General features: G+C 41.9%; 1 protein-coding gene across 1 annotated transcript in view; it reads left to right on the top strand.

The window, feature by feature from the left end:
• The window catches only part of PDXK (pyridoxal kinase), a 178,660-nt gene that overhangs the window by 66,170 nt on the left and 90,642 nt on the right, over positions 1-21,848 (top strand). Inside the window, exon 6 of the mRNA XM_029578220.1 lies at positions 13,019-13,104. Within this exon, the coding sequence (XP_029434080.1) occupies positions 13,019-13,104 (86 nt within the window). The remainder of the gene's footprint in view (positions 1-13,018; positions 13,105-21,848) is intronic.

A 21,848-nucleotide genomic window follows, 5' to 3' on the forward strand; every position in this document is an offset into this window, starting at 1 on the left:
TATCAATGGTGTGGCTGCACCTTGCGTATTGTGTGCAACTCTGATCACACCATCTCAAAAAGAATATAGTAGAGTTTGAAAAGCTACAGACAAGGCCAACAAAAATGGTTAAGAGGTTGCAACAGCTCTCTTATGAAGAAAGACTAAACAGGTTATTTTCATAGTAACATAGTAAGATGGCAGATAAAGACCAAATGGTTCATCTAGTCTGCTCAGCAGTTTGCTTATAGTAGTTATTTCTGCTCAGTACAGGTTACCTCCATGTATTCTGTTAAGGGTAGTAACTAGCATGCCGTGCAGATTACCCCCATTCTGTTAAGGGTAGTAACTGCTGCTCCATGCAGGTTACCCCTATGCAGAAATATTACACCATCCCTTTCTTCAAGCCTTTAGGGATCCTCAGTATTGGTCTCATTCCCTTTTGAATTCATTAAGTGTTTTTGTCTTCATGACCTTTTCTGGGAGGGCATTCCAGGCATCCACTACTGTGAAGAAATATTTCCTGTTATTGGTTCTGAGTCTGTCCCCCCCCTGGAGTTTCATAGCGTGACCTTAGTTCTACTGTTTTCTTTCCAATGGAAATGGTTTGAAGTTTGTGCATCATTAATACCTGTCAGGTATATGAAGGTCTGCATCATATCTCCTCTGTATCTTGTCTACCCTCCTTTCCTCCAAGGTATACATATTTAGATCCTTCAGCCTCTCCTCATAGGTCTTCTGAAACTGACCCCACACCATATTGGTCGCCTTCCTCTAGACCATATCCATCCTATGTCTATCCTTTTGTGAGATATGATCTCCAGAACTGAACTCAGTACTCCAGGTGAGGCCTCACCAAGGACTTGTACTAGGGCATTATCATGTCCCTTTACCTGCTGGTTATACCTCTCTCTTTGCAGCCCAGCATCTTTCTAGTTTTAGCTATCACATTGTCACATTGCTTCGCTACCTTTGGATCGCCAGACACAATCACCCCAAGGTCCCTCTCCTGGTCTGTGCACAATAGTCTTTTGCCTCCCCCCCCCCCCCCCTCATTACATACAGCTCTTTTAGATTACTTGCACCCTAGATGCATGAGACGGCATTGAATCGCAGGTGCTAAATCTTTGATCATTCTTAAATAACTTTTCATTCTCTTTTACTTCAGCAGTGTCCACTCTGTTGCAGATATTAGTATCAACTGAAAAAGGCAAACTTTTCCTTCTAACCCTTCCACAATGTCATTCACGAAGATATAGAACAGAACCCATCCCAAAACTGATACTTGAGGCACTCCACTTAACATTATTCTCTCATCCATTTACCATTACACATTGTTTCCTGTCAGTAATCCATTCAACCACCTTGGCACCCACATCCAAGCTTCTCATTTTATTCATGAGCCTCCTATGTGGGACTGGTTTGAAAGCCTTGCTGAAATCCAAGTAAATCACATCGAGTGATCTTCCCTGATTCAGTTCTCTAGTCACCCAATCAAAAAAGTCAATCAGATTTGTCTGATAGGATCTTCCTCTGGTGAATCCATGCTGCCTCGGCTCCAGCAGCCCACCAGATTAAAAATAGTTCACTATCCTTTCCTTCAGCAATGTCTTCATTAAATTTCCCACCACCGATCTGAGGCTACCCAGTCTGTAGTTTCCAGCCTCCTCCCTTCTAATACTCTTGTGAAATGGGACCACAACTACTCTTCTCCAATCATTTGACAGCACGCCCGTGACCAGGGATCTGTACAGGTATTTCAGCAGATCTGCCAGCACATCTCTGAGTTCCCTTAGTATCCTGGGATACTAAATCATGAGTGGAATAGAACAGGTAAATAGGGAATAGTTATTTACCTTTTCAAATAACACTAGGATTAGGAGATACTCATTTAAACGAACAGATAGCAGATTAGAATAAAACTGAAGAGAGTATATTTTCACTGAATGCACAATTAATTAACTGAGCTAGGTTTAGACAAGTTCTTGGAAGAAAAGTCCATAAATAGTTATTAACCAGGTGTCTCAGAGAGACCCATCATTTGTCACAGCAGCAAGAAACTGAACCTACTTTTTGGGATTCACCATTGTCTGAAGCAGGATATTGGGCTCGATGGACCATTTGTTTGATCCCGCATGGTACTTTTTATGCTCTTAAGGAGAGGGCCAAGTCAAGTCCCATTCAAGAGAAAGGGGCAGGAAAAGGGCTGAGGCTTCATCCAGAGAAGCTAGTGAAGAGACCTGGTGTAGAAAAAGGAGAGTACCATGAAGGTACAAATGGGACTTTTACATACCACCACTATTAATACAAGAATCCTCTGCCTCTGGGACGGTTACAAGTACCCACAAAAAGTCAACTCCTTCTGGCTGCCAGTGGTGCCAAGGAGTGGGATGTGTGGATCTTTTTGAGGAGACTGTTCAGTGCCATTAAGATCAGAGAAAGATCATTGTCGAAGAAAATGGCCCACAATAGAGAGAAATTGGTAGAAAGTACTCATCCCCTATTTCCTCAGTGCTGAGCATAGAACCAAAGCTGAGAAGAGAGTCACGAGGGCTCCTTAGCTCCAGGATAAAGAGGACCGATCAAATACCCATTCTGGTATTAGAGACAAATGCTTTCTCTCTCAGACTGTCATCATCAGGGTCCATACCTTTCAATTTCCATGCAAAATCTGGAGCAATTTTGCAAGTATCTGAAGAGGTTTTTTTCCAGGATTGTCCACCAATTCAGTCCATGGAAGAATCCATGAAACCAATTCTCCAATGATTCTAAAGATTTGAGAGGTCCTTTTATTTAAGAACCAAGGTCCTCATAGGGCAACTTTTTCTCCATCCAGTTTTCACACAGCCAAATCTCTAATGAAAGAAAGCATCTAGAATTCCCCAGTGAATAGCAATCACAAAAGCAGGATTTACTAGTTTTTTCTCCAGGTAAAGAGCCATCAAAGTCATCTGACTGTCTCTTCTGTTTCTTAGCATTCCTGGATAAGTTCTCCCAAGTTTTTGAAAAATAAAATCCACTGGTTTACCTTCAGACTCTTCTACACCTTTCTCCAGGAACTCTTTGCCACCTCAGGATTTAAATTATCCAATATTCTTTCAGAAAATGAGGGCAATTCTTCTCTTTGTTCTAGATAAGGACGAAGATCCACTCAATTTATTGACCTGCCTGAAAAGGCACTGGGGTTCCAGTCCACAGACCTCTAAGAGAATTATAGCTTAGAATGTGGCAAAATCCAATCTGCTGATTTCAAGAAAGCTGGACCTGAAGTGCAGACTACAGCCATGTCCAGGATTTGATGTGTTTCTTCTTATGCACCATTCAGTAGGGGTTGAATCTACTCTATAGAAAGCAAAGAAAACCTGTGAGCACTCTACTGGCCCCCAAGTAAGAATCAAAGCATTCAAGACCTGGTGGGTAAGAAAGTGTTCCAAGCTTCTGTGCACAATTTGAGAATAGTAGCACACCAATTGTGCATGGTGCTGTATATGCATAATTGTATACATAAAGTACAAGCTTTCATAGATGATTTGTCTTAGGAAAATGGAATTAATATCTGAGGCAGACTAGTGTAGAAAGCAACTGATCTGTTCCTCCTATGAAGCATTTGATTTTCATTCAGAACCTCAGTAGTAACCATAAGAGCTAGAAGGTGTAACGTTTTGTCCAGCCGCAGGACAGCCCACAACCAGTTGCACTCACCTCCAGCTCCCCATGCTGCTGACACTGCTGAAACTCTGTCCTGCCATGTCCCTGGGGCCTTCTAGGTGCACGTGGTGCCTCTTAAAGGCCCTGCAGCAGGAAACCTATTAGCAAGCGCTTTCTGATGACATTAGCACCTAGCTATTTAAGCCATGGTCCACAACTTTAGCTCAGCAACAATTCCTCCTGTGTTACAGTGCATGTTGCTATGTCTCTGTGCCTTGCCTTGTCTTGCCTCTTCATTGTCCTTCCTTGCTTCCTTGTTGTCTCCTTGCCTTTTCTAGCCTGTCTGCCCTGTCTATGTCCTGGCCCCTTGTATCTTGTACGTCCATCTCGGCCTGATTCCTGGTTCTGACTCTGCTTCGGATTCTCACGTCTCTTCTGGACTGCGGCCTGCCTTGACCTTAGCTTGGACACCAGATACTGTCGCTTGCTGCCTGCCCTGACCTTGACCTGGACCTGGACCCCTGATACTGTTTGATCTCTGCCTTTCCCAAACTTGGCCTGGACTCTAACACCCTTACTTGCTGCCAGCCCTGACCGAGCCCAAGGGCTCAACCTGGGGGGAACGGGGCTGGTACAGCTGAAGCTCCAGTCCTAGTAAAGCGAGTCCACCTGCTGTAGGCATGGGCCTAGTAGGTATGCCTACTAGGCTACATCAATCATGCCACAGCTCAAGGTCTCACATCTGTGACAGAAGGATGGCAGAGTTGAGTGTGAATGGCCTCAAAGAAGATGTACAAAAAAGGTTAGTGGTCATACCATATATTGAGAGAATCTGTTTAGGAATAAAGTTAAAGAAACCGTGGATCTCATAAAGGACTACTGTTCCACCCTGGAAACACTCTTCAGCCACAGAGGAGCAACTGACAACTACAAGGAAGTCATTGCTCGCCTACAAGTGGAAGTTCTACTACCACAGAATAACATTCTCTCTATAGCAGAGACAGAGGTCTCTGAGATCCTGTCACAGAGAAAGAAGAAAGCTCAAGTGCCAGCCTTCATTGCAACTTAAGGTCAGGCCATGTTTTTCAAAACTATGAGCATAACCTCTTCTCCCATCCACCCATCCCTGTGGGGAACAGAATGCAGATTTTTTCTGGAAGAATTGGAAACTGATAATCCAAGACAAGTGGCTCTTGAATGTAGTAAGACATGGATATTCTTTGCATTTTCACAAAATTCACCTTACAGATCTATTATGCTTTCAATAACCAATGCATCCAATTACAGAAGAAAGTAGATTCCCTTCTCTGGGACAAGGCAGTGGAAGTGGTTCCTCCAGAGGAAATCAACAAGGACTTCTCTTCCAGATATTTCTTAATTCTCAAAACGTTGGGAGTTTTGAGACCTATATTCAGGGCCCCTGGTCTCCTGTGATTCTGTAGCCGCAATAAGAACCACAGAATAGGCCATTTCTGGCCATATGGCTATGGGAGACCAGGAATAGTCTCAGAAAAGAAGAACTGGTGGCAGTGGAATGGCACATTGAGTGAGGGGGGATTGAGGGGGAGTGAGAGGAAAATGGGGAAGGGAAGTGAAAGAGGGGAGGCGAGAGGATCAAAGGGGCTTTGGAAGGGGGAGATAAGGGAAAGAGGGGAGTGGGTGTGATGGAGGGGCTGTAGTTTTCTTCCTTCTCCACCCCATCCCAATCATCCCTTCTTCCTCCAAACCATCCTCCCTCTCCTCCTCCTCTTCCTTTCTTCCCTCTTTCCCATCCCTGATCCTTCTTCCTATTCCTCACTTTTGATTCCTCTTCCCTCCTATCTTTTTAATTCCCTTTCCTTTTCCTTTCCAAATTCTCTTCTCCCTCTCCCTTTCTGCCTGTATTCTCTTCCATCCCATCTCTCTACCCCTCCTGCCTTCCCTCCTTTATTTCCCTCTTCTTTGATCTCCTTTCTTCCCATTCTCAGATCCCTACCCCTCATTCCTCCCCAGCTCAGTCACTTTTTTCCTCTAATAAAGGACCAAATAAATTAATTGGACACAGAAATGTCAGAAAACTACTTTATACAGAAAAAAAAAGTAATTTATTTAAATTGCAAATATATGAAAAATTATCCACATTTGAAATAGTATTGCCTCTGAATTTTGAAATGTCTATCACAGGCAAGGAAACTGGGGTCTCTGCCTATACCTGATATGTGGGGCTTAAATAAGCTTCTGCTTCAAGAAAAAATCAAGATGAATTTGCTGCAGACTATCTCCTCCCACTTATAGGTATGGAGGATTGGTTATACTTGCTAGAACTTAAGGACTCCTATATGCCTATTTCAAGCCACCCCAAGCACCACATATTCCTCTGTCAATACCAGGTATTCCCAATAAGTCTGGCTGCTGTGCTAAGAGTCTTCACAAAATGCCTGATGGCAGCAGCCCATCTGTAGAAGCAAGGGATATTTGTCTTTTCATACCTAGACAACAGATTGGTAAAGAGCTCATCTCTGCAAGTAACTTGACAATCTTTGCAAAACCTGATACAATTCCTACAATATCTCATAAAGATTCAGAAATTCACTTTAACTCCTACACAGGGAGTCAACCCAAAATCAGTCATAACCATTATTTTTTCATGAAATGGACCTGAATATAGTAGAATTGAACTGGAAATAAAATGACTGCTTATTTGTTGAAAAGAAAGTCAGCTGGTGTGGTCCACTGCAGAAACTTGACTGTATCTCAGGAAGGAAGGAAACCAGCCTAGTGATTGTATAGTCCTCTGTCTACAGGGTGCACTACTGCTAGTGCTGTGTCATTTCAGAGAAAGAGAGGGATCCTTCCTTGAGGCTTGTCTGTCTATCACTTGCATTTCTTTCCACTTCCCATTCTTCCCTTCATCCTGGGCTGACAGAGAAAGATGCCAGAACAAAAGCTCAAGTGAGTAGGGGACATTCGGGCAAGTTGGAAATACTGGGAGAGATGGCAGCATGGGATTTACTTCAGTGAATCTAAGGAAGAGGCAAACGGGCAACAGGGAAGATCTGGAAAGGAGGTAGGTATGCAGAAAATGCTTTGTGACTGGGAGTTCTTGGAGGGAAGAAAGAAGGAAGACCATCAGGGAGTTTGAGATGTATTTTGTGGGACATTGTAAGAGAGAGATGTGAAAGAAATGAAGAAAAGAGGGAACTTAAAGAATGCATTACACTGGGTGAATTACCCAGAAATTATCACAAGGCAGGAAACTGAAAGCTCATGTCAAATGATGGAACCCTCCAAGCAGGGAAGAAGAATTGGAAAGAATTTCCCCATGAGACGCTGCCCGGGGATCTAGGCAAGAACAGAAGACTTTTTACAGGAAGGTAGTACCATGGGCATGTACTCTTTCCTTTTGCTTACAAGTCAAGAGATTGCATAATTCCATTTTCATACCCACACCAGAAACATTTTTTGATGGTGGTGATTCCTAGCAACTAGATGGAATCACTGCGAAACTGGAGGACCTAATAACTCAGAATGACCAGCTGAAGAATAACAAACCGGGACTGGATGGCATTCACCTCAGAGATTTGAAGGTACTGCAATGAAATTGCAGCTCTGTTTCTGGTGATATGCAGCTAGCATTTAAAACAGCCATGGTACCAAAAGACTGGAGAGTGGCCAATGTGACACCAATTTTAAAAAGGGCTCTGGAGTGATCTGGAAAACTATACACCAGTGAGCCTGACATCTGTGCAGGGCAAAATGGCTGAAGCTATTCTTAAAAACAAAATTACCAACCACATAAATAGACATGGTTTAATGGAGGAGAGTCAACATGTTGGATTGTTTTGTTTTGTTTTTTTTACAAAGGGAAGTGTTCTCTTATCAATCTACTAGATTTTTAGAGGGAATAAATAAATATGAAGACAAAGGTGAGCCAGTTGATATAGTGTGTTTGGATTTTCAAAAGCATTTTATAAAGTTCCTCTATGAAAGGCTCGTCAGGAAATTGGGAGATCATGGGATTGGAGGTAGTGTCCTGTGGTGGATTGGTAACTGGATATGAAACATAGAAACATAGAAATGACGGCAGAAGAAGACCAAACGGCCCATCCAGTCTGCCCAGCAAGCTTCACATTTTTTTCTCATACTTATCTGTTTCTCTTAGCTCTTTGGTTCTATTTCTCTTCCACCCCCACCATTAATGTAGAGAGCAGTGATGGAGCTGCAACCAAGTGAAATATCAAGCTTGATTAGTTAGGGGTAGTAGGGGTAGTAACCGCCGCAATAAGCAAGCTACACCCATGTTTATTTGTTTTACCCAGACTGTGTTATTCAGCCCTTATTGGTTGTTTTTCTTCTCCCCTGCCGTTGAAGCAGGGAGCTATGCTGGATATGCGTGTAGTATCAGTTTTTCTTCTCCCCTGCCGTTGAAGCAGAGAGCTATGCTGGATATGTGTGAAGTATCAGTTTTTCTTCTCCCCTGCGGTTGAAGCAGGATATGCATTGAAAGTGAAGTATCAGGCTTATTTGGTTTGGGGTAGTAACCGCCGTAACAAGCCAGCTACTCCCCACTTTGTGAGTGCGAATCCTTTTTTCCACATTTCCTCTTGCTGTTGTAGCTTAGAGTGATGTTGGAGTCACAGTAACCATGTGTATGTTTATTGAATAAGGGTATTATCTCCAGGCAGTAGCCGTCATTCTGGCAGAAACAGAGGGCTGAACTAAATGGTCATTTTTGCAAATGGAGGAAAGTTGTTAATGGCGTGTCCCAGGGGTCTGTATTGGGATCTGTGCTATTTAACATATTCATAAATGATCTGGAGAATCGAACAAGTGAGGTGACCAAATGTGCAAATGAGACACAATTGTTTCAAATCATTAAAACAGCAGCAGATTGTGAAGAACTGCAGAAGAGAGTAGGAAACTGGGCTTCTAAATGGTAGATGCAATTTAGTGTGGAGAAGTGCAGTGTGATGGATATAGGGAAGAGTAATCCCAATTACAGGTACATGATGCTGGGTTCCGTGGTAGGAGTAACCATGGAGGAAAAGGACCTTGAAGTCCTTGTGGACAATTTATTTATTTATTTGTTTGTTTAAAACTTTTCTATACCGACATTCATAAAATATCAAATCTGTTTACATGGAAATACCTTGAAATCTGCAGCTCTCAGTTTGTGTCAGTGGTCAAAAAGGCAAAAAGAATATTAGTTATTGTTTGGAAAGCAATAGAGAACAAAACTGGGATTATCATAATGCATTTGTATAGGTCCATGGTGTGACTGCACCTTGAGTATTGTTTGTATTTCTGATTGCCCCATCTAAAAAAAAAAAAGACATAGCAGACGTAGGTAAGGTGCAGAGAAAGGCAACAAAAATGATAGAGGGGATGGAGAAAGACTAATCAGATTAGGGCTCTTTAGCTTGGAAAAGAGATGGCTGAGAGGGGTTATAATTACAATTTATAAAATCATGAGTGGAGTGGAATGGGTAAATAAGGAATGGTTAGTTATCTTTTCAAACAATACCTGGAGTGGGGAACAGTCCATGAAACTAGTACCTGGCAGATTTAAAACAAATCTTAGGAAGTATTTCTTCACTCCACGCACAATCAAACTATGGAATTTGTTGCCAGAGGATGTTGTCAAGGCAATTCACATAGTAGGGTTCAAAGGAGGATTGGACAAGCTCCTGAAGAAAAAGTCCATAGGTAGTTATTAGCAAAGTAGATTTGAAAATACAAGCACTTATCCCTGGGAGTGTGAGATACAAGAAATAGATCAACTATTGGGAATCTGCCAGGTACTTGTGACCCAGAATGCTGGGCTTGATGCATCTTGGTCTAACCCAGCTTGGCACTTCCTATGTTTTTATGTTCAGTTTGGGGAGGAACAAAGTCAATCTTGTAAGGAGATTTTTCTTTTTTATGTTTAAACAGTTTCATTGAAACTTTAGCAGACAACATTATCACAAGGTGTCCCATCAGAAAAGATACAGATGCGAACCATAGGAGCACAAAGTACAAACAAATAGATAAGCAACTACTGCATCAAAAACCTAATGTATAGTTGCTCTAACATAGATCATCTTGCAGTAGACAACAGAAACTATCAAAACTTTGTGTAGTCCCCAAAGAAAACAAATTTGATATAAACAATTCCCTCCCACCAGCAGTGTACAGATACTACAAATAACTCCTATGCTCCTAAGAGATTCCATGAATATTATCTTCCCCTCTCCCCCACCCATTTTGTTGCCCCCCCCCCCCCCCATACAGAAAGGCAATTTGGAAGTGAAAGAACCAATATATGACAAACAAGTTGAGTAACTACCAAACAATAAATAAATAAATAAAAAGATGTGTCCTGCACAAAACAAGACAGACTATTTGTTCAATATCAAACTTCTAGCATGAGGAGAAAGATTTTGAATATATTTATCCCATACTCTCAAAAACGTAGTCTTATTTGTAGAACTAGTATTTATAGTCAATAACATCAATTCCATAACTACCATATCATGTAGGGCAGTGGCTCTCAAACTTTTTTCGGCCGGGACACACCTGACAGATGGTTCTCACATGCGTGACACATTGAACATGTGACTGTCATGGGGCAAAATGTAAATATACATTCTGCATCCTCAGGAATCCCATCAACCCCCAAAAATGGGTGCAGAGCAGGTCTCTCCGCTCTTCAGCCGCCAGCAGCGGTGCGCAGCATCTCTTCATTCTTCGGCCCTGCCGGCAGTGGCCCGCAGATCTCTCTGCTCCAGCTGCCGGCAGCGGCACGCAGCATCTCTTCATTCTTCGGCCCCGCCGGCCTGGCCTCCAGCGGTGGCGCGCAGCGTCTCTCCATTCTTCAGCCCCGTCCCTAGGGAGAAGGGAAACACAAGCAGGGCAGTGGAACACCGGGAGCCGCAACACACCTGCCTGTGCTTGGCGACACACTGGTGTCGCGACACACCAGTTGAGAACCACTGATGTAGAGAATTCCTCCATTGCCAATAAGATGGTGAGATTTCTTTCTGCCAAACTAATATCTATTTTTTCCCCCAATACAAAAACTTTGCACGCAAGGAGAACATCACCCTTTCGTAAGAAATACTGGGTTAAATCCTTTTCAAAGAGCACAAGTTCAGGGGATAAAGGAATAGTATACCCCAATAGGCTTTGAAGAAAATTAAATACCTTGCCCCAAAAGTTTTGGTTGACAGCACATTCCTAAAAACATGTGTTAAGGTACCTTCACCTTGCTTACATTTGAGACAGCATGTAGAAGCTGTCAGGCCTGCATAGAATGCCGCTGAGTGTGAAACATATACTCTATGTACAAATTTAAATTGTAATTCACATACATACATATTTTATTTTATTTATTTATTTAATTCTTTTATATACCGACCTTTTATTATTTGAAGAAATAGTCTTTATTCCTGTAAAATATTCCTCAAATTATTTTCTCAGCATCAATTGGGGAAACCATAGGAGACCTAGGAAAATTAATAAAATGTATGTTTTTCCTTCTAATTTGATTTTCCACAGTCTGCAATCTATTATGAAAAATCTGACTATTCTAAATAAAAATAATGTTGGAAATCATCACAGATTGAATATTTTCTTCACACTTCCTAAGGACTTCTCCTTGGAAAGCCATTTTAAATAAGGCAGTTTTTAAACCTTTCTTAAAGTTTTTTATGTCAGGGATGTTTCGTACAGTGTCTGGCTGTGAATTCCAAAGGCTAGGCTTGACCTAACGACAGAGAGAGCCTGGTTTCTGGTAATGTCAAACTTGCAATTTATTTATTTATTTAAAACATTTATTTAAAACATTTATATACCGTTTTACCAAATACATGAGATGACCAAAACGGTTTACATTTTCAAAATAAAAATTAACTATAAAATAACCCCCCAACTGAGTTAAGCAAATTAAAAATTATAATAGAAAAAAAAAATTGATGATTGAGTTGTCTTGATAGTTCATAAATTCGTAGCACAGTGCTAAACCAGATGGAAGAATCATTATGTAATCATTTAAATAACATTAGAACTTTATATTGAATACGAAACGGCACAGGGAGCCAATGTAGAAAAACCAAAGCTGGAGTAATGCTCTCTCTTCAGTGAGTATCAGTCAAAAGATACGCAGCTGAATTTGAATTAATTGTAGGTGGATTGTGCATGCAGGGAGGTCAAGATATGATTGTAGGACTAAAGGGAAGTTATTGGTTTGTAAAAGAGGCTTTAGATATTTCTGTAAGTGCAACTTGTAAAATGATGATTTAATAATGGTGGAACCATGAAATTTATTGGATAGTTTGAATCAAACCTATACATACTGTCCTTGAAAATCAAGAGATGGGAACATCATTGGAAGAGGATTTAATGCTAGAGAGGAGCACTATTTCTGCTTTGGCGATATTGAGTTTTAATCTGTTGAGAGATAGCCAATGTTTAATAGAGTTTATGCAGAGTGAAAACAGGTATCAGACTATGAAGTTTTGTACGAAACGAAAAAGTGGCTAACTTCAGGAATTATCCTATTAAACCTCCGATTTTAAAACATTTCTCTCACTGACCTGCTAGTTATGTCCACCTTAAATTCACAAAGCTACCAAATTTAGAGCCTGATCACTAAGGCATTTCTCCCATTCTGTGCCTATGGGGGAAATGGCTTGATGAATCAGGCCCTTAGCTGGGCAGAAAAGCAGTAGGTTCAGTTCTGGTCTCAGTATGGGCTTAAGACTTAGCTGGCTAGCACTGATATTCACAGTAGGTACAAAATTTAGGATTCTAAATAAATTGTAATTCTAAATTTTGTCTTCTAAGTATAGGTACCAAATTTAGGATATTTTGGTTGAAAATCCACCTAAATTTAGGGAACTTAATTTAGGCACAGAGCATTTTTTGAAAACTGACCCACTAGAGACCAGAGATGGGAACACAGGTTTCCCAACCATCCTATGCCCTTCACTCCAAGATTACTAATTCTGGGCTAGAGAATATTTCTGTTATAAAAAATAAAATTCTTTAGAGGTGTTTTCAATGATTTGAAAGGCCACTGTTACTAATGAGGGTTGTTCCAGAAACTCACGTTGGTTTATAGTACTGAGAACTTTTAACAATTTTTCTCATTATCATAGCCAGACAGAAAACATCGTAGTTGCCTGAATGTTCTTTGTGACTTAGGCTGCTCAGCTTTAGCTATTAGTGGTGTATCAGTGCCCCTGATATGATTAACTCAACCTGAACTCCCCAGATTTGATTGAGAGGCTAGAGTTCATGGCTGAGCCATGACCTTGAGGGTCCCTAGTCTGCCGCAGAGTAGAGAGACACAAACCCTGGACTAGTTCTTGGAATTTGAAAGTTGTGCTGCTTCTTTGGAGTATAGACTTATATTTCCTCTCATCCTCAGTACGTCCCTAAGGACCTGCTTCCTGTCTACAAAGAAAAAGTGGTACCAGTTGCAGACATCATTACTCCCAACCAGTTTGAGGCTGAGTAAGTAGAAGATATTTCTGTAAGTTCAGAAATTTGTCAAGTAACAAAAAGATATTTTAAAAAACATATTTAACTTCTCTAACAAAATCTCTCGTATGCCTCTCCTTTTCCGCTTTCTCTGCATTATTCTTCCCTTACTGTATATATTTCCTTTTGTCTGCCTACATAGCTTTTTATCTTTAACCCAGCTTCCTTTCCTTCCATTCCTCACCTGTGTTATTCTTCAGTTTGTTCTTTTTGCTTCACCAACTTTGAGATTTTGTTGTATTGATTTCAAAATATTTTTAATATAAACAAAACATGCTAATACAGAAACATCACCATTATTTATGACAAGAAACTAGCAAATATAACATAGATGATTCCCATTCCATATAAGATCATTATTAAGAAGGAGGGAAAGGAGCTTTTTTTTTTTTCTTTACAAAAGGCAACACTTAGAGAAGAAATAGGCGGAACTCTGACTGAATTACTATTATGATGCTCTTCAGCACACTATTAACTAACTCCATCTCAGTTTTTATCTAAAGAAGGTCCAGAAATCTTAGAATCCAAAAAAATCCTAAGTTGTTTGGACAAATAGAACACATACTTAACATCAGAAAAAAGAATTAAACAGTTACAAGGATAATGAAAAATTTAAAAAATGCCCCCAAAGCCCAGCTTCTTGTCTAATTTCCAGTTAAAGTTTCTTCTTTTCGCGTGATTTTAGCCATATCAGGGAAGATCCATATCCTCTGACTATAAAACAGCAATGAGCTTTTTTTAAAGTATAATCTCATCATAGAACTTAAATCTTGTTCAAAAACAAATTAAAAAAGTAATGTGGCTCTCTCCTGAGATTCCACAACTGATTGTCCCAAACTAGCAAAAATATTTCAACTATTTATAATAGTTTCAGTTACATAACATCTGCCCCCTTCCTTGACATCTCATTAATTTTCCTTTAAGGGTAATAGTAGATCATACTAATTGGAGATACCACTTTAGGTGGCAACCCCAAAATCTGTACAAGATATTTTTTAAATAAATCTCTTGAAGAAAATCCCAATATTCTTGGAAAGTTCAATAAACGATTCAATGACCTAGAAAAAATGTTCAAATTGTTCCATTTTTTGATGAAAAACCAGACTTATCCTGTCACTTTTAAGTCATTAGCTTCTTTTTCCAAGGTCTCCACTCAGATCTTATCTTCCCTCAATGAACCAAATAATTCCATCTACTCTCTGTCAAAGAACTTGGGTTTCTAAAGGATTTCTGCATAGATACATCCAGCCTTACCAAGGAATTCCAAATATAGTCTAAAGTGATTACCTGCAGCTTGACTAGCAATGGGGAGAGGTCCGCTGATATTTTAATTCATCATTTCCTCTTAGTGTTTCCCAGGCAAATTCCAACACCCATCTTTCCTCCTCCGAAATCCCAGTCTTCACCAGCTCGTCTTCTGCTGGTCTTTCAATATTCATCTTGACATTAGTGGCCAAAGAAAGTAGGCTGAGCCCTTGATTATCCGAATAGGCCTTCAGTTCCACTTCCTGTGACATGGACAATTCATTCCCATGATCCTGTCATCTGAACACATGCAGTCTGCTGTCGGGTGCGGGCAATAAGATGTCTGTCTCAGAAAAGCTAATCATTCCCAAAAGCAGTTCTCTAATGAGGCTTGCCTTAATCCCCTTTGAAACATCCTGTCTGGACAGCAAATTCAGTGATCTATTTAAGGCAAGGGCTGAACGGGCTCTGAGGGTCAGGACCCGGATTAAGGGGTGGCGACTTTGGCCATGGCAGGGGCCCTGGGCTTTCAAAGGAGCCACACTGGCTTCACTTCTTAAAAATGTATTATGGTGTATTGCCGATTTATAATGGTCCGTGTAAAAATAACTTACAGACAGTTGTTTGGTGACCACCAAAGTGGCTGTGGTGCCTTGTCTCCTATTACTCTTTGGTCTATTTGCTCTATGATTCCAGTATTCATATGATTATATACACAGTGTATACTAGCCCACATTGATTAATTTTGGGCTATTATCGATTGGCGATGTGGCGTACTACTACTTGCACAAGTAATTGCATGTGACATATTTTCACATTTTGTTGTAGTCATCATCTTGTCAGTAAAGTATTTTTAAATTAAGTGTGTAGTAAATGAAAATAGACTTATAACTGGGTTAAAATGAGCTCAATATTAGTGCATTGGGCAGAAAGTACATGTCTGGATCTGAAAAAAGGAAACTAAAAAAACAGAATGAACATGAGAGATTTGCAGGCAAAAAAACTTACGAAAACTAGTTTTTGTGGAAACCCAAACCACTGCAGGACAAGAACAGAGTGGCAAGCAATTTGCGACGATCATGTATATAAACAATGAAGAGATTTATGTGTAAATGTCGATGACGAGCATTATGGTACAATGCCAGTTAATGTTGATACAGCATTACATGATAGCAAAAAAGTGAGCATATTAGGCATTGACAATAACTAATGCAAAAACATTGTCATTGATAGTGAGGTGCAGATTGATGCTGACCAGAATAGTGACCCAGCAAATTGGCCTTTTGCAAATTAACTGGGTGATGCATCAAGCCGCGTTAGTGCTCTAACACGTGTTATATCGCAATATCGAGTAATATACATAGTATTTTGCATCTCCCCGCCCAGATACCCTCCCCTATTATGATGACTTTTGTATGCATGAATAATGTAAATGTATGCAAAGAAGTCCATGCATAGGCAATCCTATGCAAATATTGTATCACGGTCCACCAAAAAGGTGGTCAGCCACGATAAAATAGCTACACCTGTGGCGTAGCCAAGGGTGAGCCTGGGTGGGCAGCTGCCCACCCAACTGGAACCAGAAGTGGAGCACCAGACCTGCAAGGCGGTCGTGGGATCAAGGGGCGGATTGGCCTATCGGGGGATCGGGCTTCCCCCGGTGGGCCGGTCTAGCTGATCACGTGGCCTCTTCTGCTCCTGCTCACATTGAGGGCACCGGGTGGCTGTTTTGCAGTGACGAGCCCTGCAGCACGAGGCGTCGCTGCCAGCCACTGTTGGAGACCAGGCTGGCGGGGGCCAAAGATTTGAAGACCGGAGCTGCTAGCCGCCGCCGGAGACCAGGCTGGCAGGGGCCGAAGAAATGAAGATCGGTGCTGCCAGCCACCGCTGGAGACCAGGCTGGTGGGGCAGAAGAAAAGATCAGCGCAGCCAGCCGCCGCTGGAGACCAGGCCGGCGGGGGCTGAAGAAATGAAATTCGGCATTGCCAGCCGCCGCCAGAGTGAGATAGAACATGTGTGTGATTGAAAGCCTGTGTGTAAGTAAGAGAGAGCGAGTGCATTGTGTGATTGAGAGAGACTGGCCAGAGAGGTGACTTGTGTATGTGTGAGAGAGACTGATCAGGGAGATGACTGGTATTTATTTATTTATTTCAAGTTTTTTATATACCGACATTCGTTTGCACATCATATCGGTTTACATGGAAATTGTATTAACCAAGAAAGAGAAATACATGATGGAGTAAAACAGAGTTAAAGGTAATTCAAGAGAGAGAATAATAAAAATTAACAACAACATGAACGGTAACACAACTGAGAGGTTATAGTAGTAAAAGTTGTACAGGTCCTTGGTGAGGCCTCACCTGGACTACTGTATTCAGTTCTGGAGACCGTATCTCCAAAGAGACAGAGACAAGATGGAGGCGATCCAGAGAAGGGCGACCAGAAAGGTGGAGGGTCTTCATCGAATGACTTATGAGGAGAGATTGAAGAATCTAAATATGTACACCCTGGAGGAAAGGAGGAGCAGAGGTGATATGATACAGGCTTTCAGATACATGAAAGGTTTTAATGATCCAAAGACTACGACAAACCTTTTCCGTCTGAAAGAAATCAGCAGAACCAGGGGTCTCGATTTGAAACTCCAGGGAGGAAGACTCAGAACCAATGTCAGGAAGTATTTCTTCACGGAGAGGGTGGTGGATGCCTGGAATGCCCTTCCGGAGGAAGTGGTGAAGACCAGAACTGTGAAGGACTTCAAAGGGGCGTGGGATAAACACTGTGGATCCATAAAGACTAGAGGACGTGAATGAAGAGTGGGTGGCTCGCGGGAATGACGGCTACTGCCTGGAGATAATACCCTTATTCAATAAACATTCACACAGTTAATGCGACTTCAACAATGCTCTAAGCTTCAACGGCAAGAGGAAAAGTGGAAAAAAGGATTTGCATTCACAAAAAAGTGGGGAGTAGCTTGCTTGTTACGGCAGTTACTACCCCATATCCAGCATAGCTCTCTGCTTCAACGGCAGGGGAGAGACCGATACTTCACGCATATCCAGCATAGCTCTCTGCTTCAACGGCAGGGGAGAAAGACAGATACTTCACCCATATCCAGCATAGCTCTCTGCTTCAACGGCAGGGGAGAAAGACCGATACTTCACGCATATCCAGCATAGCTCTCTGCTTCAACGGCAGGGGAGAAAGACAGATACTTCACCCATATCCAGCATAGCTCTCTGCTTCAACGGCAGGGGAGAAAGACCAATACTTCACGCACATCCAGTATAGCTCTCTGCTTCAACGGCAGGGGAGAAAAAACGATACTTCATGCATATCCATCATAGCTCTCTGCTTCAACGGCAGGGGAGAAAGACCGATACTTCACGCATATCCAGCATAGCTCTCTGCTTCAATGGCAGGAGAGAAAGACAGATACTTTAAGCATATCCAGCATAGCTCGCTGCTTCAACGGCAGGGGGAATGAAGATAAGTGGATCTATATCCAGACAACAACCAACAAAGACTGAATTACATAGTCTGAGTAAACAAAAGCATGGGTGTAGCTTGCTTATTGCGGCGGTTACTTCTCCTAACTAAGCTAGATATTCATTTATTTATTTAGCACTTTTATATACCGATATTCTTGTAACAAGTTACAAATCATTGTAAACCGTTGTGATGGTACTTTACTAAACAACGGTATAGAAAATATTTTAAATAAATAAATAAATAAATAAATACATCCTGCCCGAACAAATTCAAAAAGAAATTAATAACTTGGCTGTTTCAACAGGCCTACCCAGATTAGTCTCCTTGCTTCCCTGCCTCTGAGCCCTTCCTCTAGACTAGTGGTTCTCAACCCTGTCCTGGGGACCCCCTCAGCCAGTCGGGTTTTCAGGATATCCACAATGAATATGCATGAGAGAAAATTTGCATACACTGCCTCCATAACATGCACATTTTCTCTCATGCATATTCATTGTGGATATCCTGAAAACCCGACTGGCTGGTGGGGTCCCCAGGACAGGGTTGAGAACACCAGTGATGGCCAACCTTTTGCGCTTGGTGTGTCAAAATTCATAAAAAAACCGAGCATAACTCAGGTGGTGTGTCACTTCTAGAAAAATCCATAATTTTGTGATATTTGTAGCTCTAATATTAATAACAAAAAGTTATAATTTTAATATATGTTCTGTATTTATTAATAAAGCAAAAACAAATAATTCTTTACCTTACCTCCTTAGTGACTTTTTTGTTGCTGAATTTCATTGGCTAAATCTTCAATTAAAACACTCTCTCCCCCTCCCCCTCCACCCCCACCCCCACACACACACAAACTCTTACTCCCCTGGATTTTCTCATACACACTCATGCTCTCACACTCACTGGCTCCCTCACATACACACAAGCACACACACCCAGGCAGGCTCCCAGTCACTCACACCACTCCCGCTCCATCCTCCAGGCAGGCACCTATTCATTCTCTCATACACACACACACACACCCCCAGGCAGGCACCTATGCCTTCACACACATACACCCCCATGCAGAGTCCCATTCATTCACATGCATACACTAAAGGCAGACCCCCCTCTCTTTTGCCAGCAACCTCAGAACCTCTCTCATTCCTCTGCTGCCACTGTCACTCCTGCCGCATGGCTATTGGGGAGGCACCGATTGCTGCTACTGACACTGAAGCCCATTCTGCTGCCTCCTCTGTGCAGGCCCCGTGGGCTTCCACTTTCTCCATGCTGATCTCGTACATTGTGAGATCCGCATAGAGAAAGTGCTATTCTTGCACATTCCCAAAGATTACATGTGCCAATCACTAAAAAGTAATTAATTTTGTTTTTTACCTTTGCTGTCTGATCTTCATTTTCTAATTGGTTGGTCACAGGCTTTTTTTCTCACCTTCCCTTTCTTATTTTTTTTGCCAATTTCTTTTATATTGTCTTTTTTTCTGTTTCTTTTCTCTCCATCTTCTTCCCTCAAACACAGGTTTTCATTCTCCCATGCTTTCTCTCTCTCTCACACACACACAGGCTCTCACTGTCACATGCTCTCTCTCATACAATCATTCATACACTCAGTCTCTCACTCCCACATGCTGTCTTGCTCAAGCATAGGCTCTCACTGTCACATGCTGTCTCTCTCACACACACACACAGGCTCTCACATGCTGTCTCTGCAAACATTCAGGTCCTCACTCTCACACACAATCTTTCAACTCATCTCATACACGCACACACACACACCCTCTACAGACCCTCAGCCTCTCTCTCACCTCTGGGCCTCCTCTTCGCGGGTCGCCGCAGGATGGGCTCTACGGTGGCCCTGCTACCGGGCCTCTTCTTCTTCTCGGGCCGCTGCGACTTGAGATTCGCGGCGGCCTGTAAATGCAAGTGCTGCTCCACTTCTGCACGCGCTGATGCTTTCCCTCCTTCCTGCCCACGCGGCTCCAGCAACGTTTACTTCCGGGGACGCACAGGCAGGAAGGAGGAGGAGCATCAGCGCGTGTAAACGCGATCTTTTTCTTGGCCTTGCCGATCTGCCTGTCGCTGCGCCCGGGGTCTTTGGGGGGATAATAAAAAACTAGTTTTAAAGGCTCTGCGCAGCCGATAAAAAAAAAAAAAATTCCCGATAGTCCACAAAACGCTGCGCGTGTCAGCAAAAAGTCTCGGCATGTCACCTCTGACACGCGTGTCATAGGTTAGCCATCACTGCTCTAGACCCTCATTTCCTTGAAGCCTTCACACTGTCTGTTCTTCTCAACCCATGCCCCTTCAGCCCTTATCATTTCTGTGATCCAACTTTCTACGCCGAGAACTCCGTGCCCCCTCATTTCTTTTCCCCCATCATTAATTTGTAATCTCTTTTTATTATATATGATTGTTATTCATTCTTTCTTCTCATACCTGCACTCTCGTTGCCCAGTTGGCTTTGTTTTCCCCTCCCTTATCTCCTTGTTTTATTGTATTTTCCGCTCATTTTGTTAAAATGTGAACCGGCATGATGTTTCTCCCTAATGCCGGTATATAAAAGCTATTAAATAAATAAATAAGTCTCCTGCATCATAGTGCTCAAAACCATGGCAGCAGACCCACCAGAACATGTTTCTAGCTGTGACCATATTCTGCTGGTACACACTTCTAACTGTGACCACTTCTCACCAGGACATGCTGCTAACCATGACAGCTCCTACCAGAAAACAAGTGGTGATTTCTCTCAAGACACACCATTACTCTAAACCTATTTCTATGCCTTCTTCTTTTAAGTATTCTTTAAATGAGACTACTGATAATTTGTCTTAAGATTTTAAATTATTTTTTATTGCACTGCTGTTAAGCAGTACTTTATCACTCTCTGCTTTACTTATTTGCTGGTTCAAGTATTAGTAGCTGTAGCTGTACCGGTGCCTGAGAAAAGATTCTCTGAGAAAAAGCAGGATAGTCTCTACAAGTGGGTGATGTCATTAGCAGAGTCTGACATATCTTGCTGTTATAAGATCTAGAGCTTTATTTGTGCCCTCACTGAGCATGTGCATGATGGACCTGCATCATCGCTATTTCATAGGGCTCCCTTCAATTCGTGATTCCCCACCGATGCATTTTCTCTTCACTGTGACTTTTTTCATTAATTTTCACAGGTTTTAAACTTTTTCATCCCATGGGTCATATATACATAGAAACATAGAAATAACAGCAGAAGAAGACCAAACGGCCCATCCAGTCTGCCCAGCAAGCTTTCGCACTTTTTTTTTTCTCTCATATACTTATCTGTTTCTCTTGGCTCTTAGTAACCTTTTTTATTCTATTTCACTTCCACCCCCGCCATTAATGTAGAAAGCAGTGTTGGAACTGCATCTAAGTGAAATAGCTTAATTAATTAGGGGTATTAGCCACCTCAATAAGCAAGCTACACCCATGCTTATCTGTTTATCCAGACTATGTAATTCAGTCCTTGTTGGTTGTTGCCTGAATATAGATCCACCTTTCTTCATTCCCCCCTGCCGTTGAAGCAGAGAGCCATGCTTGGATATGCATGAAGTGTCAAACTTTCTCCTCTGCTGTTGAAGCAGAGAGCACTGCTGGCTTTGCATTGGTCTCATCAGACAATGCTCTCTTTGACTGTCCTGGCCTCATTAGAGTCTTTAGTTAGATTTTTCAATATTTTTATTTATTTTTATTTTTGCACATTGTAAGCCCAGGCAGTTTTGGTAGGCCTCAGTGTACATTGGGTATCAGGGGAGGGGGTTTGTCAGAATAGTGGTGCTTGGTTTTGCATTGTTCATTTTTCCAACAATGTTATAATGTTTCAAAAATATATGCTTAACTTTTACATGCACAGAAAGTATGCATTCATTTATACAGGTACCAGTTCCGCTTCCAACAATGTGCGGGGACATCAGTAAAATGTCGCCCAGATCCCGCAGGCCTAATTTTACAGAGGCAGACATGAGGAGGCTGGCCTA

The sequence above is a fragment of the Rhinatrema bivittatum genome, chromosome 15, assembly GCF_901001135.1.
Source record: "Rhinatrema bivittatum chromosome 15, aRhiBiv1.1, whole genome shotgun sequence".
NCBI lineage: Eukaryota > Metazoa > Chordata > Amphibia > Gymnophiona > Rhinatrematidae > Rhinatrema > Rhinatrema bivittatum.